This window comes from Amblyomma maculatum, chromosome 5 (assembly GCF_055883805.1).
Source record: "Amblyomma maculatum isolate TAMU_Amacu chromosome 5, ASM5588380v1, whole genome shotgun sequence".
Taxonomy (NCBI): Eukaryota; Metazoa; Arthropoda; class Arachnida; order Ixodida; family Ixodidae; genus Amblyomma; species Amblyomma maculatum.
In genome coordinates, this window is record NC_139348.1 from 148,979,978 (window position 1) to 149,005,968 (window position 25,991).

At 44.7% G+C, this 25,991-nt stretch overlaps 1 protein-coding gene across 1 annotated transcript; it reads right to left on the bottom strand.

Annotated features, from left to right (window-relative positions):
* Positions 1 to 2,609: 2,609 nt before the first annotated feature.
* Positions 2,610 to 25,060, bottom strand: LOC146189915 (ankyrin repeat domain-containing protein 54-like). The gene is made up of 9 exons (XM_084604658.1): positions 24,631 to 25,060; positions 20,236 to 20,491; positions 16,640 to 16,687; positions 16,164 to 16,262; positions 15,002 to 15,073; positions 11,310 to 11,357; positions 7,633 to 7,757; positions 7,147 to 7,254; positions 2,610 to 2,972 (listed from the first exon to the last, which is right to left on the bottom strand). The coding sequence occupies exons 1-9, from the start codon at positions 24,724 to 24,726 to the stop codon at positions 2,910 to 2,912; spliced, it is 915 nt and encodes a 304-aa protein (XP_084460784.1). The 5' UTR covers positions 24,727 to 25,060; the 3' UTR covers positions 2,610 to 2,909.
* Between the last annotated feature and the right edge of the window lie 931 nt (positions 25,061 to 25,991).

Below are 25,991 nucleotides of genomic sequence, written 5' to 3' on the forward strand. Positions count from 1 at the left end.
CGGTGTCAGTGCACGTCAAAGAACCCTATGTGATCGAAATTTCTCGAGCCCTCCACCACGGCATCTCTTCGTAGCCTTAGTGGTTTTAGGTCATTAAACCCCCCAAACCAAACCAAAGTGGACAGGAGGCAAAAGATAGCCGCGGTTGCCACTCGCTTGCACGGTCCAAACACATCGGTGGCTGCTGCGTCCGGGGCACTAACGCTAACACACACTGTGCCACGAGTGGCATTATCGTCTGTGAATTTTTTTTACCTTGTCAAAGTGCATGAGAGAGGTTTAGCATAGGGGAAACATATTAGTATAGACGTATACCACCTTACCAGATGCTGGCTGCAAATACAGTCGTGCCTCGTTAATATGGACACTTTGGTTCCCGACCAAAACTGTCCATAAAGCGAGTGATCCATAATAACGAGTCATGAATAAAAACAAAAAGGATTTTATTAAGAAAAGAGAATTGTAATTAACGACTGCTTTTGTACATAACGGTGTGCACTGGACTCAAAATTTCACAGAACACCGGCACATTTGAGTGCATTATCCTTGTCATTGTTGTCTTCGAAAAATTGTAGTGCAGCCTGAAGCGACTCGCTTACCATGACACCCGTGATGTTTTGTGTTGGTCGAACTTTCGAGCACGAACTCCCCACTGGGCGATGAATCAGCGTCTGATTCTCTACTCACCGCCACTTCCAAAATGTGCTCTTCACTGAGCTAAGTAGCCGCTAAGTAGCTGCTTGAGATTCTCCTGAGGCGAGGAAACAGCTGAGCTGTCGATACTAGTCCCTCGCAGCTTGGATTGACTGAGATGGCTTTTGCCGCTTGTATTCACAGATTTCTTCGCGCCTACGTTCAGCTCTGTTCTTTTGCGTTTAACTCCCGCCATGCCAAAAGCCAGACTCAAGTTCAGGGCTACAGGCACCTGATGCTGTGCACTTTTTTGCCTAGTTAACCTTTCTGCCTTTCCGTTCTTCTGATTCTTTCTTTTTTTGCCTTATACTGTTTCTGTAAGGAAGCAAGGGAGTCAAGTTGGCAAGCTGCTATGTAGAGGGTTATCGAACATCCAATCTTCTTGGCGCCGTTTTTATGTGTTCCCATAAGACAAACACTGCAAGCTGAAGTATAGTTTAGAACGACGGCTAGCCGACTACGAAGAGCTCAGACCTTGTCAAGGCCGCATTGTTGACTCAAAGAGAAGCCGACATACGGACCGCCTAATGTGCAGAGTTTGGCAGTTCGGCAGCGCAACAGGGACGAAAACCAGGAGCGTGAGAGGGAAGCGCGTCCATGACGGGACGCCCGGTCCCGGTTGCGTGTTCGTACGTCGCCTCTTTTGTCGCTGTACTTTGTGAGCGTGTCTTAACTCTCACCGAAAAGCGTTAACGGCTTCATGGAACACACATTGCACTTTGGGAAAGAAAACTTCAGTTCCCACCGCCACTGTAGGCACTTGTCTTTCTTCCTGTCATTTCTTTTTTACGCTTTTACCGGCCTCTCTGTTCACGTTCAGCAGAATTTATTGCAACCACATGTTGCTGTTTTCCCGACTGCGGCGGCACTTCCGCTGCGCCCACAAGCCTCCTGGTTCCCCCTTTCGGGGTCTTTCTTACGCTGGCCCTCGGTTTGCTGTGTACGCTCCTCTCCGCTCTTGCGCTCTTCCCCCCCCCCCCCCCCCCCCCCCCCACGACCTCCCCCCCTTCCTTAAAACGGCGACACGCCGGCTTTGGTTCTTTCCAACCCCACAGGACTCGTTCAGGCATCCCGCCGTATCGGCTGTCGCGTAGGTTCGCGGGCGGTGCGCCCTTCTTTAACTTGCGTTCGGACTACTCTGCTTTTTTTCAAGCACTGTCCATATTAACGAGACAAAAATACATGGGCCCAAGTGGGGCGCGTGCATTCTTCCCCTGTCCATTGTCCGGACAGCGAGTTTCCACATTAACGAGGCATAAATACATTGAAAAGGTTTCGTCCCCAGAAAAACTGTCCATAATTCGGGTCGTCCATATTAACGGGGGTCATATTAACGGGGCACGACTGTACACAGTGTCCACGCATTGCCAAACCTATGTCAATCAATGCATATGTGCAGGACTTGTTTGGCAAACCGTACATCTACACTAGCATGCTTCCGCTATGCTAAATCTCCGACATCATTTCACTGGAACAGCATACGTGGAGATTATTTTATTCCGAGATTTTTATTCTACAAAACTAAGTGAGATACCGGTACTTTTTGTGTAGGGGGACAAAAGTAAAAAAATTAAATTGATTAGTAAATTGCCTATCAGTTAGCATTACCACATACATCACGTCTGCCTCGCTGCAGAGTCCACCTGCACAGTCAACACTGACTTATGTCTCTAAGTACTTTTTAAAAAATCTCCCCGTATATTCCACTTGGTCCTTAGCCTGAATTGAGCTTACTCCATATATAGTATGTCTGTCATGTTCCGAGGCGTCATGGCATATTTTTGACAGGTATACTAAAGGTGACAACAGCAATTCATGTCGGCATCGGCCTTGTCTTCAAATGCTCTTTGTCAGCGTCACTATCCTAAGTTACTAAAAGATATCAGACGAGCATTGTGGCCAGCGTCAGTGGATCATCAGGTAAGCTTCGAAATGGGCTTGAACACATTTAATGCACTACAAGAAGAACCAACACAACATTCTCACATTGCACTGAATACGTATCGCACAATCACACGTAAGGTTCCAACACTCGCGAAGGTCCATGTTTGATGGAAAAAGGAAACATCACATCCTGGTGACGGCCTTATGTAGTCCATCATTTGTCATCGGCCTAAAGACGAAGCTGCCAGCCTTTCCTGAGAGGACGCATCTTCCCGCTGACGCGCGTCTAATCTCGGCGGTGCCTGCAAACGTCTCGCACTAATCTTGCCGCTTTAGGTCTTGTGTAGGCTTAGGTGTGCCAAGCTGGACAGTAGGTCTTGCACATCGTTGTCCACCTACGAATAAAAGTAATCATTATGCATAATGCATTCAAGGGCAGCTACCCAAAACTTCCTGTCCTCTAGTTTCAGAAGGAAATGAGAAACTTTAGAAAAAAAAGCGTGCCTAGGGGTTGTAACTGAATACCCGTAAAGTCCATTCTTATCGTAGTTACCTGAAGACGTGACATGAAAGTCTGCAAATACAACGGGCCCCCAAGAAAAGTGCATCAAGACGGCCTTCTTGTGTTCAAGCTTTTCTGAAGCAAAAAATTTATGAAACAAAAATATTTACCTTCCACAGCAAAAAAAGTCTCTCTAGGAAACACTGTTTCATTAGCAGTGGACAGAAAACAGGCAATCTCCAACAAAAGAACCACTAGTACCAGTAAGAACTTTTACGCTAAAGCAACAGAAGAGCAATTTCGGGCATCTTGCGATACGAAACAATAGGCCAATAGCAGCATAGCATAGAGCATAAAAAAAAAAAAAAAAAAAAAAAAACACATCGCATGTGAAAATTCTGATGGACTTCTTATATAAAAAGTGAACCCTAATTAAATGTCTGTACGAAAGACCTTCGAGCCACGAAACCAATTCGAAAAGCTAATGCCAATCTTCCACAAGAGACCTCGGCACTGAATTTGAAATTAAGAGCTAGGCGATGCTGCATCACGCTTTTCTTTCGTCAGAATCGGCGCCATAGTACTGAAGACATGCAGGACTACTACCGATGTGCACAATGACAACCTGTGGCGATAGAAACCGATCATAGAGTAACGAAGGCTGCAGGAACCCGAAAGCATTTTCATCTACTTTCCCATTGTGCTTATAATAAAACAGTTTTTGTGCCCAGCATCATGAACCAGCCAAGACTAGGAGGGTTTGCAAGATGACCAGAGTTCGAAGAGCTACCGCTGCACAATTTTATACGGGCATTTTATACTCGTCGCATAGACAACCACTTACTAATTTCCAACAGCAAAAAAAAAAAATGGGGGGGAGGGAGAGAGAGGGGGGGGGGGGGGGGGGGGGGGGGGGGGGGGGGCAAGACATTAAAGTGCCTCATAGTTTGCTAATTTTAAAACATTGAAACTCCATCATGTCCTCTACCTCAAGGTTCCAGTTTGCCACGTGTCATTCATGGTCTGTTGTAGTTAGTTTATACTTAATTCAGTCTGGATTCGCTTCAATTATTTAATTAAATACACTGGTAGTCTTTGGCAGGTGGCTTTGTGACACCACTTTTCCCTCCGAATGGGGGCTTCTAATGCTTCCCCATAAAAAACGGCGAAAAACTAAAAATTCAGGGCAATCAGTTTGATGTGAAGAAAACGCGAAAGCATACGAGTTTTCTACTCCACTCATATTAATGACAGGGAATGGTTTAAATACTTTCCATATATCCGAGTCTTTCATTACATCTGCTGTGTCCTCCATCTTTTCCTCTCCCCCTACAAGAAGCGAAAAGGGATTACTTTCCAACCAATCTGCCACCTGTCAACCGTGGCAGGCAACTCCTGCAACCTGCCAAGTGGCAGAGGATTCAGACACGGGGGCAGGTAGTTCTTTTTTTCTTCTCCTCGTGGCAGACTCTTAATTAGCTTTCACATTAAATAATAAAAAAAGGCTCGCACAAAACAAATCAAGAAAGGTCACATAAGGTGTCAAGTCCCTCGTCAATCACACCTGATAGACACGCATCACTAAGAGGCTCTGTGAAAACATTTGCGACTTTAAAATGCCAAGCCAGAACAGAACAATACGAGCTCCAAAGCGGTGCTGTCGGAAGGCTCCAGTGACATAATTAATAAGCGAGCAGCCTGACGCAACGTCAAGCTACAGACTACCAATATCATAGTTTCCCAAGATTCTATGAAAAACGGAAAATTTCAGCGCTTTTTGTGGGATTAAGTATCAGCCGTCGTATTACTTCTTTTTTTTTTTTTTTGTGTGTGTGACTATATTTGTGCGCATCGACACAAATGACGAAAACCTGATCAATTTTATCATACCGATTCTCCCAAAAGGCAAAACTTGGTAATGAAGGTCTGCTGATGCCTCGACAGACTCCCTTCAAGGCGAATTTGGAGGGACCAGAAATTTAGTGCGCCTCGACAAAAGCTCATCTTAACACGAGTGGCTCAAAGGAGAGTGTGAGTGGGGGGTGTATGGATTAAGTATCAGCCGTCGTATTACTTCTTTTTTTTTTTTTTTTGTGTGTGTGACTATATTTGTGCGCATCGACACAAATGACGAAAACCTGATCAATTTTATCATACCGATTCTCCCAAAAGGCAAAACTTGGTAATGAAGGTCTGCTGATGCCTCGACAGACTCCCTTCAAGGCGAATTTGGAGGGACCAGAAATTTAGTGCGCCTCGACAAAAGCTCATCTTAACACGAGTGGCTCAAAGGAGAGTGTGAGTGGGGGGTGTATGCGTGCCTGTAAAATAAATAAAAAAAGGTTTAAAAAAAAGAATTGCAGAAATTGCATTTACTGCGCTACATATAAAGTAAGGAAATGAAACATTATTCTGTTTGAAAATGACACCGTGCAGCTGATCGTGGGAAAAGAGAAGGGCACGGTGAGAGTGGCCCGGTCTGTCACGCTCCCTCTGTGACGGTGGCGACCGTTGCGAAACACACAGGCCGAGCAGAGGTGCGTCCGGTGCTGTCGAGGCTGAATGCCGCCACCTTCAGCGTTTGTGTTCTACAAGCGAGAATCGATGGTTCAAATACCTCAAGAGCAACGCTCAAATTTCGCTCGCCGTATCCCACAGCCGCTTCTATTCGACTTTAGCAAAAATATTTTTGTGTTTCCATCCTGCTCAAAAAACGCACAACGCGCACACACATTTTTCTTTCCTTGACAGTTCAAGGTGGACTTGCAGTGGTTCGTAGTTGCTGAGAAAGTTTGTCTCGACCGAAGAACGCACGCAAAACAGTTTCTCTTCACCGGATTTCTTTCTTTTTACACCGAGAGCTATGGGAAACAGACCTAATGGTCTCGCACTTCTCGCCCCGACCGAGTTCGTCTTAAGAAGAGAGGGAAATCAAAGTACCAAAGTACCGCGGAGTAGGAAAGAGGAAAAAGAAATAACTGGGGCAATGAGGCAAGCTGCGCTTTGATGCAGCATTATTGCTCAGGAGCCTTCCCACAGAATACTTCAGACTCTCTGATCTCAATGCGTTCAATTTCAAATTTCCTACTACAGAAAATAGTTACATTTTATATTCTCAGTGAGTTTTCCTTCTCCTCCTACTTAGCTTTGATAAGTCTTGCAATTAATTTGTGTCTAGCTGTGCGACAATCTAAGCACGAATAAGTAATAATCCTCTGATTCTATGTTTACCATCTTGCAGTGGACGGTGGATAGCCTATTTTCAAGAACGCTTGAAACTGTCTTGACAACACGGTGGTTTACTATCAAAAGCATCTGGCAGTGACAACATTTGTATCTATTATTTTTTTTGTAACCTCTTCTAGCTTATAAGCTTCGTTCTCAGTGAAGCAGCTTCAGAGTTAGAAATCAGTAATCTGTTGATACATACCCAATTTAATCTGTCATGTCACAGCTGTGACCATTTAGACGCATTCCCACAAACTTCTGCAACTCCGTCCATCTCCACTCAATGTTTGCCAATCCCTGTTACATTGGAGGAGCTTCATAAGAGCTGGACCCATTCCTACGCTACGACTAACCTCCCAAAAACAATCAAAAACGTAACTACAAACCACTGCCACAACTGCCATCACTACTTTTGCGACTGCGATTACTGCCCACTATAAACCATTAAACTTGCTAGGCAAGTTTAATTATTATATAAAACAACTAGCAACTTAAAGCATTAGGCTCGTCAAGCTTTGCCATTGCGTCTAAATTTAATTTTATTTTTCATGTGTTGCACGATCACTTCATTTTCGCTGAACTGCATTCTTCAAATCCCATGCACGCCACTCTCTCCCATCCTCCATTTACACTTGTTAGCGACGTTGTCCAAACAAATTTCCTAATACCGTATTCTAACTTGACCTTTGGTCGCCCCGCACTATACATTCTCCCTCCCGGAATCTGCCTTCCTCACTGGATCTTTTCGTCGTATCAAACAATACTGGGTTCAGGCTCTGGTGGTGGCTTCAGCCCAAGAGTGCAGCATGGTTCAAAGGTCAAAAAGGCTGCCCACTGACCTCCTGCCTTGTCTGGTGTAAGCGCAGTCTCGTGGAGAAGGTGCCCAGCAGGTCGCTCTCCGCTGACTTGCCACTACGCTGCAGGTATACCTGCAGCATCTCAATCACCTGCAATGATTGCCACCGCCACAGGGATGGCACTCAGTGAGCACATCGTCACCTCCAGCCCTTACAAACGTCCAAATCTCACCCGCCCTTGCTGCCGTGAAGGCTGACTCAACGGGCTGGCTAGTTTTTGTGGCCTTTTGAATGAGGCATCACTAATTGGTCCGAGTGCTTAATCATAACATCAAACAACGTTAACTGTGCTCATTTTTTGGGGTGATTTCAACGGGTAAGTGACTCGCAACCTTCACAGCAATGCAGCCAACCCTAATTTTGCACGGAAGAAACGTTGGCTAGTTTAGTGTTTCTGAGGAATAATAATCTACATGTCTCACTTGGTTTGATAGTTCCGCTCAGTGTCCCTTTATGACAGCTCCTTACCTTCATGACTTCCTGCTTGACATTCTCCGAAGACTTGCTCAGGTCCACCTTGATAAGACGCAACTTGGACTGGGCCAGGTGCAGCGGTGTGCGACCGGAGTTGTCCAGAGAGTTCACGTCAGTGCCTGCGAAAACATTTGCAGGCGCTCCTGTTCGGCAAACAAGTGCAGTGCGCGAAGTTTCTCATCACATTTTTCCCAACAAAATAGTAAAACCTCGTTACAAGAGACACTCAAGGGACCCGAAAAAGACCAAGGTCTCTTCTAACCAAAAATTTTTACCAACTCGTATGTGCGGCAGTTTAGATTTCCTTATCTAAATTCTGTTCCATATCAGTATCCTTTTTTGTTGCAGTATGTCAGGAACCGAGGAGGAGTTCCTCCTTTTGACTAGGATGTCAAAATGTTCCCATTTTTTCAGCCACTGTCATCACATTCCTGTGTGACTGAAACAATGGAGACATTTTAACTTCCCAGTCAAGAGGAGGCACTCTTCCTTAGTTCCCGACATACTGTAACAAAAAAGGACATTGATGTGGAACAAAATTTAGATAAGAAAATCTAAACTGCCGCACATACCAATTGGTACGAGTCAACTGCGTTGCATGAGCGTATCCGAGCTAATTGTGTCTCCTCTAAATAGTGAAGAAGTTACTTTAGGGACCTGCAAAAGTCGTCCTTAGTAACAGAGTGTCTCCTGTAACCAGGTCTCTTGTATGCGATGTTAACGTGGCAAACATAGGAAGACCAACAAAAAATTATTTTTAAGTATCTCCTACAACCGAGTGCCTCTTGAAATGACATTTTGTTGCAAAAGCAACACGACACTAGTCGTCAAACCATTTTGCATGGCACAGTGTGGGCCAAGCTGCGCATGCGCGAGGAGCCGCCTGATGTCAGAGGCAGCAGCTGGTGTATCGGAGCTGCTGTTGCGGCCGCGATCTGCCACTGCCGGAGAAGTGATGTCATAACCACAGCCGGCGCCAGCTGCGCATCACTCTCTCCGTTGGTTGTCCGGAGAAGAGGTGTGTGTGGTGTATACATATATAGCTAGGAGCGCGCGGCCAGAATCGACCAGCTATGGAGATGGAGAGCCCGGCCGCTGCTCAGCGTGTAGCCTAGGCTATCCTAAGGGTAGCCATGCAGCTGTTTCTTTCGGAGCTAAACCACTGCCAAGTTTTACTGCAGCAGAGTTAGCCCTGCACAGTGGTGGAACTGGCAACTGGCGTCTTGTAGCAGCTTTTGTAGCAGAGAAAATCGCAGTTTGTAGCAGAAATTTCAAGTTTTGCAGCAAGAAAAATGGCATTTTGCAGCAAATATTTCAGCTTTTGTAGCAGAAAAGAAAACGTTTCGTAGCAAAATTTCAAATCTCGAGATGCTTAAATAAAGAAGGCTTGTTTTATTTCTGGAACCAAATTGCCCAGATGTTTATAAAGACCATAGCTTCAAGCTCAAATGCAGTCTTAGTGCTGTTCTTTCCTTAAAAAGCCCCAAATTAAGCAAACAGAGGGTTTTGCTAAAAAGAAAAGTCATTTTTATTCAGAGGGAAGGCATTAAGAGATATGCAATTACACTATAAACACTGTAGCCTTGGAAAGAAAGTAGCTAGCTGTCTTAATATAAGAACTGTAGAAATTCAGAACTGCCGCTTCTTAAAACTGCAACTTTAAGACACTATTTCTTCTCTTGCCTTGATGACTCCAGCTTGGACAGTGCCGCTGCGAGCCTTTCCTGTCCATTCTTTAGAAGGGCTTGCCCCCCTCTCAAGATCTGCGAACTTTATAGACTTGACGCGTTTTGAGAAAAGATGCTCAGCATTGGTGCTCATATTCCTGGCCTGCCCTGTACCTTTTCCTGATTCTAACCTCTTTTCTGGGTGTCCTTATCCTGTACGTCAGGGTAGCGTCAAGGCACCTTTTTCCTCCAAGACCCGTGCTGATTGGAGGGAAAGGGGAGAGTATTTTTTGCAGGTCCTGAGCGATGTTTTTTTTCCTCGAGAGAGGCGCACTGCTGGTGCTGCTCAGTCAAAAGGAGCAATGTGCGGGGATGTAGAGTGAGCACCGATTCTGTGCGTTCGTAATCTTTGCTTTCGCTCTTTTTCTTCCGGTGGTTGGCGGGTGGCTGTTTAATCAAAGCGACGCAGGGACTCGGAGTCGTGAGTCTGCTTCTTTGCAGCGCACTGCAGGGATTATGCATATGCTCTTCTCATTGTAATGAAAACATCCACAAGGGTACTTACTGACCGTATGCGGGGCTGCAAATATATTGAGTACCTGCGTATGAGTTAAGCTGTGAAATTATACAAGATGTGGCACATAAGGGGTTACACTTCAGGTACAAAAGCGGCCAACAGAGTCCAGTGAACGCGCACAAAAGCAGTCAAATCCTTAGCGTTCCCTCCGCTGCTACTCAGGCCATCGCAGCCCATACCTCACTGGTATAAAAAAAAAAAAAAAAAAAAAAAAAAAAAAAAAAAAAAAAAGGAAGCAAGCGTGCATACTGCTCCAGCTGTGCTTTGGCGAGGGCAGTTCCAAACCGTCACTTGTTTGAAACCGTGCCGTCTGCGTTGGCCAGCCTGCTCGCTCATCCTTTGCGCGTGCACTCACACACACACACACACACGCAAATTAAGCGAGCGTTCAGGGCAGCTCGAACCCGTCACGCGCTTCGAACCTTTGACGGCCAGCCTGCCAGCCTCTGCTTTCACCATTCCTGTGCATTGGACTTAAGAGATATCTTGCAGCCCCCTCTCACTGCCTCCCTGTAGTTAAAAAAAAAAAAAAAAAAAGGAAACACCGGCAGGAGACGCAGAAGCGACGTAGACAAACGTCAATTTTGTGTCACATGATTGTCCGCCCAGGACCTGCAAAATATGTCAGTTTTGGTTTCGCAACGCAAAAGTTCTGTTTGGCTGTCAGCAGAGTTATTCAGTGACCTTTGGCGCAGGCGTGGTGCAGAAGTAGGCAAAAAATTGATTTAGTAGCAGCATGTAGCAGGATTTCTGATTTAGTGCAGTTTGGCGCAATTGGCGCAGCAGTTCCACCACTACCTGCAATGCCTGGCATGACACTCATTACGCGGTGGTGGAGTCGTTGTCCGGTGCATTTCTGGAAATGAAATCTCAGCGGAAGAATGATTCCAGAAGGTGGAGGCAACGGTGAAAAGGCATGCAACAGAACAAACACTCCAGTGCTCCCAGAGAAATCAAAGTTGCTCATCCTAAAAAGCCTAGGACAGCCACACACACAAAGCATAGCTGTGGGAACACACGGGCGAGAGGTCCAAAAACTACTGAAAACCAAAGCCTCGGGCCAATGCATCTCCCAAGAACAACAAAATCCTCCTACCAAAAGACAACCTCTTTCATCATCTTCCGCTTCAATAAATGGTTTTCAATCAAGTTATTAACTGCAAACTAGTGTCCCTTTGAATTCAGTTTCAATCCCCATTTAAAATGTCCTAATTAATAAAAAAGTTGTTAAGCTTGCAATCTCACAAACACTGCAATAATTTGCTCCCCAGTTCTTTATGCAATGAGCCTGTCTTTGCTTTGGCAAGCAGTGAAAACAGTTAACTAAAGCAGCTGCTGGCTAGTAGACGTTATTAACATTTCCCACTCTGCTAATTTCCTCCCCATCTTAACCAGGGTCAGCACTGCTTCAACTCGGTCACACTCACCTGCTTTCAGCAACTCCGTGATCACCTCCGTGTGACTCGTGCAAACCGCTGCAATGGAGAAATGGTTAGCCCAGTCAATCACCGCAAGCATTATCACTAATTTGGCCAAGCCCACCGCAGAATGACAGCTACTCCCAGCAATCTTCACTAAACCTCTATGGCTTAACTAACCTTATCACTCAGCCCGATTCTGTTATGCCTTAAACTATGTTTCCCATCACTTGGTATTCACAGACCACTAGTTACCTGTTGATTGCGTCCCACACTTCCTTCACACATATTTCCTTCATGATAATCAACATAATCAACAAATTGAGCTTGCTACCTAATCCATGGCATTCCCTTTCAACCACTTAATGCTACTTTCTGCTGCTCACTGCACTCTCCTCGCCGTCTATAGACAAGCGCCACACCGTGACGAAGATGAGGCAACACTGGTGACAGCATCGACTTTCGTTGTACAGGCAAAAGCTAGGACCGTTCACAGTGAGTATGGCAAATGGTTGCTTGCTTTCAAGTGTAATTCGCAATATTCGAACAAGTTGTGGTGTGGCTTGTTGCACAGCTAAGCATGAGAAAGGAAGTCACATCAGTTTCTACAAGTTTCTCGCTCTTAAATGGAAGTTTGCTTGAAGGGACATAGCACCAACTAGCCTCCCCCAGCAAGTATTACTAAGTCAGATGGAGGTACAGTCGCCGACCGATAAATCGGACGCTCATAATTCGGACATGCTCGTTTATTCGGACAGGTCTGCGGCACCGCCACTGGCCCCATAAACATGATGTGTAAGGACGACCGATATTTCGGACAGCCTCCGGCTCTATATTCGATAATCCGGACTCTAAACAGGGTGCCTCGATGCGCGCGCTTCCCCCGCCGCCGTTCCTAGTTAAAAAAAAAAAAAGAAAGAAAGAAAGGAGACGAGCGCCTTCCTTTGGCGCCTACTCGCAATAAGCGACTGTGGCCTCCGTGATCGGCGAACAGTGTGCCGTCGGCATTGCTGGAGCTGATCACGGAGGCGGCGGTGCGACAGGACAGTTGCGACGGGAGAACAGCAGGCGGCGCTCCACTCCGCATGACTGGCCCTCGGGCATGTTTGGCCTCCCCGCGTCTTCGCCATCGGCCACCAGTTTGTGCTCGTTTGTTCAGTGCCTCGTGCGTGAGTAGCGTTAGGCTAGGTTCTTTCAAGTGCCCATACGACAACGTTTCTCTTGAGTTTGACAACGACAGGCCACGGCAAATGGCGCCAACGGTGCCTTCGCGGTCCGTGCCGACGGCGGCGAAACGTGGGAAATACACGACGCTGACAATGGCGAAGAAAGCAGCCATAATACAGCAAGTGCTGAGCGGCCGTTCTCAAGTCGAAGTTGCCCATGAGTTCAACATCTCCAAGCAAACGATATCGGACTATATGAAGAATAGGTCCAAGATTCTTGAGGCCACGGAGAAGACAACAACAGCTGAACAGAAAAGGCTGTGACAAGGCCTTTACCCGAAGTTGGAAGAAGCGTTGAACATCTGGCTTAACGCTACTGTCGCCCAGCGTGTTCCTGTTTCTGGCCACCTTTTGAAGCATAAGGCTGAGACACTCGCACTGCGGCTTGGCATCGAAGGATTTCAGTTCAGCAACGGTTGGCTCAGGAATTTTAAAAAGCGGTTCGACCTCGCCTTCAAAAAAATGTGCAGTGAAAGTGGTGCAGTGAGTAGCACACTGGTCGCAAACTACCGCAGTGAAAAACTTGAAGCGCTGCTTAGTCGCTACTCGCCAGACAACACTTTTAACGTCGATGAGACTGGTCTCTTCTACAAGCTGCTTCCAGGTTGCACGTAAGCGGAAGTGCGTGCAGCAACGCATCGACAAATTCTTCCCGAAACAGGCAAATAAACAGGTATTTTTTGCTTCATTCGTTTTTTCGGACATTCGATATTTCGGACTGGTTTACATTCCCCGCTGAGTCCGAATTATCGGTCGTTGACTGTATATGGACACACTATGCCAGCTCACATGCCTGATAAGATTAACTTTTGATAAGATGAACAGCTTTCATGGTCCCTAGGAGGTAATCTTAAAGGGCGTCTACTCTACATGCAAAGTTTCATTGGCTACTGGCACGTTCTTACCTCGTGTGAGGCATACAAATTCTTCCCTCCCGTGTGCGTACCCACCAACTTGCGGTAATGTCCAAAAATCTAAACATCCTAAACCTACACACAAGCAGCAGCAGCAAGCATGAAATGCAGCTAGAGGTGTGCGCCGAGAAGTCTGCACCCCGCCGCCGAGCGTTCTAGCTATGCCCTCACAGCCGACACAAACTGATGCACGCCATGACCGTTTTCTCTTGGAACCACTGGCGCACCGTTTTGTTTTTTTCATGTGGAACCATTACTAGCCCCATAAGACGCAATTCTATCCATGACCATTGTTGTTAACAACGACGGTTCTGAAATATGAGCCTTCACACTGTCGTCAGGCACAGCACGGCGCAGCTCAGTAGCAAGAGGCATGCGGCCGTGCGTCATATAGGAAGATCGGATGAGGCGACGTTGGGGCAAAGCCGCAGCCAGTTTCGTGAAAAGCCATTCTTACACAGGAAGACGCCACTAATTGAGAGATTCAGTGCAGTGATTGTACAATTGGAAAGTTTGGTCAAATATCAGAAGTGTCCCGGGCAATAAGCCGAGCAAATCTGGAGGGTTGGCAAATATGTGCGCAGCTATATTAAAACATTTGTTTATTTTCCGACCGGTTACCAAGAAAACATGGTTGACGCTTTTGGACTGAGCCTTCGTGCATCCTGTTACATGCAGTACTTGAGTTGAAGTAAAATGTTCTTTTTTCTGTCTTAGACCCTGAATGTCTTAAAATGTCACTCCTTGTTGCGTTTAACTTCGTAGAGAAACAATAAAGAAATAGAAGCCTGATGCTTTCCCACGCTTACTTATGCAGGTATGCAAAGATAATTGATTACAGAATGGCACACATCTATGCAGTGCATTTTATACAGTATGAGCTTTACCTTATGAAAACCAAAAATAATTGATGGTCTCAGACAAAAATATTCCCGACACTATATAATATAGCTACAAACAATTCTAGCTCAGTCAAAAGATAAAGTAATGAGGAATAATATGAAGCAAACCCGGATTACCTAGGTGATGCAGTTTCTAAGAAGAAAGGCCTCAAATATGCCTCAAAATAGATGAGAAGTTTAGGAGCCTACCCCGTGCCCTCAAAAACGCTGCCACAAGCCAAAACCTGTTCAACAAGGCAATGACCTCCCACTTGCACACCATATATACAACTTTGCCTGGCTCCCTTCTGCTCCAAACTCTCCGCGGTGTGTGATCACAGATGGTTTTGAGGAAACGAAAGGGCACAGTAAATGTTGCACTCATCGGTGGACAGCACAACCACACATCACTAGAAGGGCGATGAAGGACAATTTTTTTTTTAATTAAGAAAAGAAGCACAGGGGTTCAGACAAATTTCAACCAATAGGGAACGTGCAGTGACACTAGAGAGTATGCGGATGCCTTGCATTTCATCTCTCACGAAATGCGACCGTCGTAGACCAGGTGGAACCCGGTGTCCTCAGGCTCATCAGCCGAGACCCACAGGCAAAATGCAGTCACGAACGAACAAAAAAAAGAAAAACGGCAAAGAAAAGGGAAGCGCCACACAGGTTCTCACCGAGATGCAGAGCAGTGTTGCCCACAACGTCCCTCTGGTTCGGGTCGGCGCCATGCTCCAGCAGCATTTTAACTGCACAGGCAAAAGGGGCAGTGAAAATCAGCAGGTCAATTACTCTCAACTTGACAGCTCTTCTCAAAACAGGCCACCAGAATCGCTCCTTTCAATCCGGTGACTTGCATATTGTTGCGCCATCCAGAAGTAGCAAATGAAACTACTTAATAGCCTTTGTCAGGAACTAACAAGGTGCCACCACTGACGGCGTCTTGAAGCTAGCTGCGAGAGGCACCCAGTATCTTGTGATACAGTCCTTTGGCTGTTTTGACCAAAGTAATCCAAACAAGTCATTATTTAATGCAAACCTGGCATCTCTTCGACCTCCTCAGTTTTTACAGGAACTTTCACTGTCTATTCTCCTCTGCTTGCTTGTCACTTTTGCCAAATTTCGAAGCGATTAAACGTTTTGTAGTAAAACAAACTAATTTTAAAATTTCCCACTTTATTGGAGACATTTCTATGGGCAACCTTGAGTGAGTGACGTCACTGGATGCACAGCCGTCAACATTTACTCTAAGCTGCCGAAGGACAACAAAAAATTTCAGCTTCCTTTCGGCCATTTTGGTCAAACAGTGACTCCAGCTATAATTGACAGTCACTAGTTTAGCTAATCAGCACAAAAAAGACAGGATAGGCCATTTCCGGAAAGTCACAGGCTGGTCCAAACCTAATTTCAGTTTTCCATTTTTTTGCTCTCTTAATATTTCTATTTGATTTGGACAACGAATTTTGCACCAGAAAGTGGCGACTGTAAAGAATGTTATTATAAACTCAAAACGCTCAAAAAAACCTCACGGAGGCATCATTTCTTGTAACTTTTATAGCTTTTAAAATTCCATCACTTTTATCCAGCCCCATCATCTCCTGATGCCAGACTACTTAATGTGTGTACACCTTTCAAATAAACTTCAGTTGTAAGTCAGCGCCTGTGTTCTTTATTCCTTGATTTGTCCTGTGATTGCGCCGTTTTCTTTTAAGCATGAAAAAGAGAATGGATGAAAAAGTGATTGCAACAGTGAGCTAATCGATGAAAGATCATAAGAGATGATAACAACAGGAGGACGCCCAGCCTCCATAGCCCCGAAGACAGAATTCTGAAACTCACGTATGGTCAGGTGACCCTTGCAAGCGGCAAAGTGCAGGGCCGTCCTGCGGCGTTCGTCAGCGGCGCATGGGTTGACGCCCCTCTCCAGCAGCTTGCGCACTGGGATCAGAGTCCGAATCAGCCCACATTTTATAACTACTTCAAATTAGCAGCACTAAGAGCAACGCGCAGCTGCACTGTATAAAAAGAGTGGAGTGTGGCGTGGTAGTGCTATCTATTCATTAAACCAAGAGAGCTTGCCACACAGGTTGATATAGAAAGACAAATACGGATACAGCCCCTTTCTTTATGGCGCAATCAGAGTGCTGCTTACAGGCATAAAATCAATAACTTAATGCAGCTGGCTTTTGCTAGTTAGAAGCTTCTGCCTATGTAAGTTTCTCAACCAAGTAAATGGATGGCTTTGAAAACATCTCAGGCCTCGCCTGAATGAGCCCAGGAAAAAAGAAAAACAAAAAATGCAATTCGTCACTTACCCAGAGGAATTTGATTTGTGATGGAGGCTATACGCAGCTTTCGTTCACCTGAAAAATAGAAGGAAATACATGCAACTGACAATTTTAACATTGCAAAAGGACATCAATGCAGCTCGAATCGATTGAAGTTTGAACTGCTCAAAGCGAAAAGCAAAAATGGCACACCGTAACTGGGAGGCAAATGAGTGGCTAGACTACTCTGTTCTATGGTATAAAAAAAAAGTCTGTGACCCCCTTTTCTTTTTTCCATCCTTCCCAAAAGCAGCTGCCAATACCCTCGCCTAACCTGCTGAGGTGCCTTGTTTTGACATTCCTTAGCACCGAAAGAGAGGCAAGAGGCTCTCAGAGCATTCATAACTAATACGTAGTTATGAACACTTATGAACAATGTGCATAGTATGTCAGCAGTGATTTTTAACTAGGCCTAGCTGATTGTGCAGATGCTCACATGAGCAAGTGTACTGCAGGTGACAATGCTGACACCTGATTTTCTGAAGAACGAGTCCTTTGAAGCTTTCGCATTATAAGCTAACACCAAATACTGAGACATTCGAGTTCACCTATGACAAGCAGTCAGTGACAAGACCTAGAATTCACAGAAGACAGTTGCTGCTGCCACTAAACATGGAAGCGGAGAGCGCACCCCGGCTCTCTTGTACTTGATGCTCGCAAAACATTTTACAGCTCGAGTTAATGACTGAAACCAAAGTTATTTTAAATTAACGGGCAGCATTCAATTCAATGCAGCGTGACTGCACCATGACTCAGTACCGAGTTTAAATAAAGTAAAAACTCTAATTAACCAATTTCGACTTAATAAGCTTCTGCCGGGCCCCTTGTCTGCGTTCTGACCATCCAGATGTATTGTAACACAAACAAACAAAAAGGAAGGCAGCTTCAATGCTGTTCATTAGCAAAACCATTTTCCCAGAGGTAAAACTCGACAACAAAATTCAAAGACTACAAACTAGAATACTAAGGTGTGACACAGACTCTAAACGCCCTTTAACAACACTTCATTATTATTATTATCATTATAACCATTCAGTCTTTGTGGCACGGTACACTGTGTGTGCAGTACTGTCCTGGAGTGACTCGAGCTATTTTTTAAAAATGCAAACACTATGTGAAGGGGGTGGATTACTGAGCGAATCAGTTGTTACATCATAGTATCCAAATGAATAATAACAATAACAAATACACTTTAATTAAGCAACAGGGGCCTGGGAACTATGGAGGGCGTAGGTACCACTTCACCTTGCACTGCACGGATCAAGTAACCAGCTGGTACACCGATGTGCTGAGTGTCAGAAAAAAAAAGATTCCAAGTCATAAGAGAAAAAGCATGCTTACTTAATTAACATACGCTCACTTGGAGCTCGTGCAGTTGTAGCCACAATAACAATGAGTATGCTTCTGCGATCAAACTCCTCTCACACTTTACTAGTGAAAATTCGAAGCTATTTTATAGTACATATTATCAGCAAATGCCACCAGCATTCTCATGTTGCATATAACCCCAAAAAACCTACACCGAGCAGTTTGCTGAAGGTATAAGATTCCTCGAGAAATTCATAGAGTTTTGGTTTGCGCAACTACCCCCATAGCCTACAGGGCCACATAACAATCTAAACCAACAGAGCAAGTTTGGTGAGCAGGACACAACGAATGTAAAGGGATGCTGGGCATGAAGCAAGAACGAGACAGCAACAGGAGAGGCAAACTGCAGCTCACACAGCTGCCTGCATTTAGAAGCATCAAAGGTTCTTTAACCACTTAAAGACTGCACTCCTAATTCCCCACGTTTAGAAAATATCTGCAAATCTATCTTTTCCTCCTCTGTATGTCTACAAAACGCACACAATTCATCCTGGAAGACGCAGTCTCCACACCAAACCAGTCAAAGGACATGACACAGAGAATTCGAGAATTACTAACTGCACAACCTACTCCTTCCTTCCTAAACATTTCAACAACCAGTTCTACAGACACTTCAGCTGATTTCTCTGTGGCTTTAGTAATGCATACACTCACAGCCGAGAAGCACTACACTGAGGAATGCTTAAACAGTTTACTCATTCATTGAGCTGGTCTGTGCATACTGACAGACATGAACTACACAAAAGAAACAAGAACATAAAATGGGAGACATGTACAATGTGTGCCCATGAACATGTGGGTTTGCCACACGTGCTTTTTTCCTCCATCCCAGTTCCTTTTGTGCAGTGGTTTGTTTGCCAGCCTGTAGTAAGCAGTCCTCTCACAGCTAACATGTGGGCTTTGTGACATGTCAAACTGATGCAAAATTAACCAGCTCATAATTATAAGCCCTATAATGTCATTTTTATAACATTATGAGAAAAAGAAACACGAAGTACTGAACCTTAATTAATGCACTGCTATTATGAGGCTCTTCCCTCAACTGCAGGTCTCAATTTCAGAGACAACAATTGGCAATGGGGAGAGAGAAATGTGGATTAGGGAACAGGTCCCAATGAGTGCTGCCTCGTCAGGAAATGTCAAGAGAAAATGAGGCAGGATATGTAATGCTGATAACTAGCAAGTGATGGCCTGTTAAAGGGCTGCTGAAACTAGGGGCTATTACAACGCAAGAAATCCATAGAGGTGGTCTTTGTGAGTATTAGCGTCAAATTTAAAAGCTTTGCGTGGAGCCTATAATTTAAGAATAATGTTTGAAAAGTGATCCTGGTGACCACTCACAACCGATTTGGGCGGCACAATCCCACGCACAAACCTCCCCAATGATGTCACCGGCGCTTGCAGAATGTGCCCATTCATTGGACGCTGCCAAATGACGCAGGCAAGACGAGGCGTGGTGGGAAGCCGTCAAGGCTCGTTCACAATTTTTTCTTGCGCGCCGACGAGCGCAGAGTTGAGGAGGGAGAGGAGAAGCATTATTTTCGATCGCCAATATAATTGGTGCTAATGAAGTTAGGTTCAAAATGTTTGCATTACGGAGAGGAGTGATGGGTTGCCTATTGCTTGCGTGCCTTTCCTTGTTTTAGTAAACAGCTTTTCATTGGCTTTTCAAGACAGCAGAACGAATTCCAAGGGATGGAAGCTATCAACATGAGGCAGCAGACACTTGCACAGCAAGAGGAGGTTATAACATCGCCCAGGATGACATAGGTACGGATAGTGTAGAGCCCCGTGAACTAGGAATAACAAACAGGTTTTTATGCCTGAGTAAACATAAGCTGGCTGATGATATAAGGCTTGAAAGAAAAACATACAGCAACTCTAAGCAATCAGAACTCAGAAGAAACGAAAAATTTGCTCTGTTATGCAAAGTTCCACTTAATGGGAAGCTCTCTACAGCATCAAAGTTCCGCTTAATGGGAGGCTACTGCACCTAAGTTCCAATTAACGGGAGGTTCTCTACAGCACCAAAGTCCACTTAATGGGAGGCTACTGCACTTAAGTGCCACTTAACGGGAGGCTCTCTACAGCCCCAAAGTTCCGCTTAATGGGAGGCTCTTCAAGGGAGAGCACCAGTTCTAAATAAGTGAGTCTGAACTAATCTAAGTCCAATGAAGAGAACTTAAGTCCAATAGAGAGGCCACTCCGGCACTCACTGATGAGGTCCCTGTAGGTGGCCCGGCGGCCATATACGTGGCGCCACCTGAGGTTGAGGGCGCGCCTGTGCTGGGTGCGCATCTTGCCCAGCCAGGCGTGGGGCGAGGGCTCCTCGCCCTCCATGGAGTGCTCATGCAGCGAGGCTGATGACTCCATCGCCATTGCATCCAGGCACTGCACCGACAGGGGCTGCACGTTGCGGAAGAAGGGAGAGGCTGGCTCGGCTCCATCTTCCTCCTGCGGGTCGGCCGCTTCCTGCAAAGCAATGCCCCACTGCTTAAGCACCCACTGCCTCAACCTATTTTTTCGCCATGACAGCTGTCGAGAGCACTTTGCCTTGTTCTGCGGTGTCGGCATAATACCGTGTTGCACTGAATAGTGAGCATGCAGCGACACCACGCACGATGTCATCCTAAAGTGACAAGGCAATGCTTGATGCAACACTCCAATTGGAACACGTAGGTGTGTGCGAATATTTCAAACTTAGAATGTGAAATAAATATGTTTGTTATTCGGTCTGCATTCGAAAAATTGATGCTTGGAATTTTCTGAATATTTGAAAATTACTGAATACACTGAAAATTTTCTAATTCACCGCAGTTTTACAGGACTTCACGCTTCACCGCGATGCTTGACGGCGTTGACAACGTGGCAAAGCATCCTCAATAAATTATGGGGGACACTTAAGCTCCTCCTTTAAGGGCACGACACACAGGCTACCAACCCACCACATAAAGCCCCGGTTTCACTAAGCCGTATGAATGTGCGTGCGTGGCCTATAGAGGAAAAGTGAATGCAAGGGTCCTGGCAGGTTGATTCTGATATCCTCATTCCATATGAAAGGTGAGGCCCGAGTTGGCAGCTCCTGCCAAACGTAACATCAGGCGAAGCCAAAGTTCACTTAGTGTACGGCCATGTCAGCTGCCAGCTACTGCCTGTCAGAGCCATGCTGGTGAATTTTTCAACATCAGAACAAGGAAACAGCTTGAGATAGACAAAGCACCGAACTTACATGCAAACGCTAATTACAGAACACTGCACAATAAAACATTTGACCTAATTCTCTAACCAAAAGGGAACTTGCCAAAGTGAAGGTTATTACAGGTCTTCTTTAGGTTTGTGCGACACAACAAACACCCCTTCTTAAGCGTGTCTCAACAATGTGGCTGCAAGTGCACCTTCTTGTCTGCCTGACATCACATCTGACAAATCTGTATGTCAGCAGAGGAAAAGCATAAAGGGAGACACAAACACAGTTCTCCCTTTTTACCCTCGCTGTTCTAAGTGCTCTTGTCACTGATTCCATACCAGGTTTCACCATACCAACAGTCCTAATAGCTGTAACTGTTCCCTGTACTCAATTTATAATAGTCTAATGCAGTCCTGTCTGCCAGTCCTATAGTGTAGTAAGAGGACCAAAAATGTACATTACCATCAAACTGCGGTGACATCTATGCTTTAGAGATATGGACCTTAAGACCACAATGCCAGACGTTTTCAGCCGGTGATCACGGAGTCCATAATTACCTCCATGGCGACACCAAAAACACTATCTAGTTTGAACTGAGTGGCGACGGCAAATCTTCTATTTCCAACAGCATATTTCTCAGCACTGAGCAAGTTGTTTGCTACCAAATGAACGTCAACAGTGCCAGAAAAAGCCCACTGAATTTTACTAAATATGATATACAGATGAAGTTGTCTTGGTCACTCCTTTTAACAAAAAACTAACAGTCTTTTCCTGAACCCTTTCCAGGAAACAGACATGTTTCACTTCAAAGCAACCTCCCCACATGTGAAGCATTAACTTCAGAGGGAAAACGACCTAGTTAAAGGGACAGAGCACTGGCCAAAATATGTCATGAGATTGTGGTGGAAATGAGGAGACCTTACCTCATATAGTAGAGATCGAGCACTACAATATCAAAGAGGCTTTACAATTTTAATTTGCCATTGAAAATCACCTAAAAATAACTGAGGCGCTATCTAGCGGAAAAACTATTACTTTCACTGTAGTACCCCACGTGACTATATGTCAGCAAAATATCGCTGATTTTCGTAAGTGCACACTGTCTTTTTTCTTCTAGAAGTGCTTGTCATAATTCATTATATTTTGCACTCTCTCCACTGTGCCCTTAAATAAAAACCACCCCTCTGTGAGAGGAATGCTTTTAGGTTTTGCCACTAAATGACGCCACAGTGTTTGGAATTTCGTGAATGAAGCGATGATAGTGCCTACTAAAACTTTCGTTGACGAGGCGTGCATTATTGTGCCGTAACAGCCTTGAGTGTGAAAATGAAAAGAGTGTGAAAATGAAAAGGACGTTACTCTAAGCAAAAATTGTCTAATTACTGTCTGATGAATGAAATTTATATTTGTTTGCAGTACATCTTTTCTGTCAAACACCAGTCATCATCGTGGACGCTGCTCATGGTTTCCAGCATTGGACTATATGAAAATGGGTGCATGCACTGATCGAAAAATTCTCGGTAAAAATTTTCTACACCGTTTCTACCAAAACCACTATGTAATCGAACATTTTAGACATCAATCTTTCCATTGCGCCGAAAAAAATTTGAGACCTAATTTCCAGTGTTCTGTCCCTTTAAGATTTTTCATGATGCAGTACTTTCTGCTAAAGCTTAGTCCTCAGAGAGCCTTTGCAGAGGAGTGAGCATGGAAAACAAAAGTGCATTATATCTGGGCATCTTGGTGACCTTGCTAGCTTTGTGCACAAAAAATACATAGAAAGGAGTGGAAACAATATGTGATTCTATGTTCGAACTACATTTGTGTCTGTCATGGCAGAAATAAGGTACAATATCTTCACATATACAAAAGTAACTGCACACACACACACACACACACACACACACACACACACACACACACACACACACACACACACACACACACACACACACACACACACACACACACACACACACACACACACACACACACACACACACACACACACACACACGCACACACACACACACACACACACACAACTTTTCTATCTTTGGCTGAGCAATGCGTGAACAGAGCTAGACCCCTGTACTGCACTGCACTCTATCTGTATGTGCTAATATAGTGCTCGAGAAGAATGATACGCAGTCACCAAAAATAATTACAAACATTTGAAATAAAAGTTTACAAGAACATATAGATATTTTACCAGATTTTACATTGAAACACATCAATTGAAACACGTAACAACCTGATCAATTGAAACAAGTAAGAAACCCATGTGCACATTTGTCATTAAGTTCTCCCATATAAGCACACCCTAATTATAAATATAACCATTGTATAAGAGAGGGAAAATCCCATGAAAGTTGTTTGGAATAGTTTTCACAAAATTCTGGAGCAGTGTCTTTGCTTACTTTCGTATGTGTACAATGTTTTTAGATGAAAGTGCTCACAATTTCATTTGTAATCACCCTATTAGATGATAGTTCTGAGTAACCATGCAACTGTGGCACCCAAGCAAAAAACAAGCTACTTGTCGCACAAGCTATCGAAATCTCACCGCAACTTGAAGTACTCTACAAGGAAGAACACGGCAATATACAAAAAAGAGAACCGTACATCTCTGATTTATTTCATTAGTTTATGGTAGGAGACGTCAATGAGAACTGTTGCATTCCATATGTCCTGCCCGATTTGACCTACGCCCGGCACATTTGACGTGCGTCCTAAATGCAGCACAGCAATGGCCTTAAACCATCAGAGCACTTGGCAAGGCCAAATCACAAAAATGTTGCACTATTTTTTTTTTTTTTTTTTCTGTGCCACAAATGATAAAGGGGGCGGAAAATCAAATTCGGAAATTAGATTGAACATTATTTTTTGCTAGCTTTCTTCAAAATACTTGCCAGAACTGGGTCTGAAGTGTGGTTTATGTGAGACACCGTAGTGGATCGAGGGCTCCTAATATTTTCGACCACTTTGCAGTCTTTAAAAATGTTCTGATATTGCGAACTACATGGGTGTCTTGCATTTCGCCTCCATCGATGAGCGACCGCCGCGGTAGGGATAGAACCCGATTGTGCTGGTGCATATCATTACGGCAGGGTTACATAATTATCTATAAAAAATTATGTTCTCCGTTCACCGCTGACCAAGTAAAATCGTCTTTAACGCCAGCTGTGACTTCGCTTTCACATCGGCATCCACGCTGAGAAACTTACTAAATGCTTAAAATGATCCAAATCTAGCACGGGTAGCACGGGCACGCAAACACGGAAAAAGCTAGTCCGAATCCAAACGCGCTAATACCCGCACTTGAAAAAGAAAATGAAGGCGCGATTTTACATAACCACTTCCTAACCACACAACAGCGTGCAACGCAAAAGAAGAAAGTTCACTACGAATAGTAGTATCTTACGTGGTCCGCGTTCAGCCTGGGTGGAGAGCCGACCGACATTGACGTGCTTCCGTTACTTTCGCTACCAGTGTCAATTCCAGAGTCATTGCCCGACATTTTGGTGTCTTCCGTTGCGTCCGCCCTCAGAGACGAGTTTGAAAGGTTTATATGCTGCACACATCCATCAGCGGTAGAAGTAGAAGGGCCAGAGCGACGCACGGAGGCAATCGCGAAAGCACCGTTGCTTTGTCACCGATCGCTCCCAAACAGCACTAGCTACAAAAACAAAAGCCCACGAGCATGCATTATGATTACAAAATGCAAAAACACAGAAGACACAGAGGCACAGAAAATCAAATAAAGTGCATTGGTTTGTACCATAGAGATAATACTACTGAGTTTTGCACGCAAAACAGACTGGCCTTGATGTTCATTCGCACTGCGCGTAACGTCAGAAAACCGGAGCTCATTTCGTAAACACTAAATACAAAAAAAAAAAAAAATGATCGTGGAGTCGCTCAAAAATAACGATAATAAATGAGTACAACTTCAGTTGTTCTAATTCCGCGTTAATTGACAACAAACCACAATGTATTTTCTTCGTTCGTTCCTCACTTCAATGCCCATTCTTTTTAAGAGGCCATCCATTCACTCTAGGCAAAATTAAGGTAGCTGAGCGCTGCCATCTTTGAACAATTGTAGGAAACAGATACTTGATATGTCATACTTACAAAGAAGCTTATTAATAGATACCACATTACCACTTGCAGTTTCTTTCGGTCAAATTTAGTCTTAAAGAAAAAAAAGGAGTCATTTCCAAGCTCTAAACTTTAACCCATTGTTCAAAGTATTCAGAGCTTTTACTGCTTTTACCAGGCCAGAAGTACCAGAAGGCTCTGCCGTAAATTTGCATTGTCGACATGCAGGACCATTAGCTCCGTTGAAGCATAAATGTTTTTTTCTTTTGAAGAGATAACTTTGCGAGTGTTCGCTTAGCGAGCAGCCGAAATTTGGGCCAGCGTAAGTGCTGCTATCTGGTTATGTAACAGGAAACTATAAACGTTGGTCTGGCTATGTGCCACTACAGTGAACTAGTAGTGCCACCAACGAAGTGCCGTATCATTTGACAAAGATATGCGTGTGCAACAATTTAGGAGCTGAATTCGGATCGTACAAAGATTTCCAAACCGCTGCAGAATGCCATGCGAGCTGCGAAGCACTGATACCGAAACTGACGAAGTTGAAGCTAATTCCTAATGTCGGCGGTTGCTGGCGAATTAACGAGTGAGTGTGCTATATCTCTGATTTTGGGAGCATATGAATGCAAATGGCACTTTCAGTGGTCACTACAATACTTCAAGAATTACAACAAAGCTTTGTTG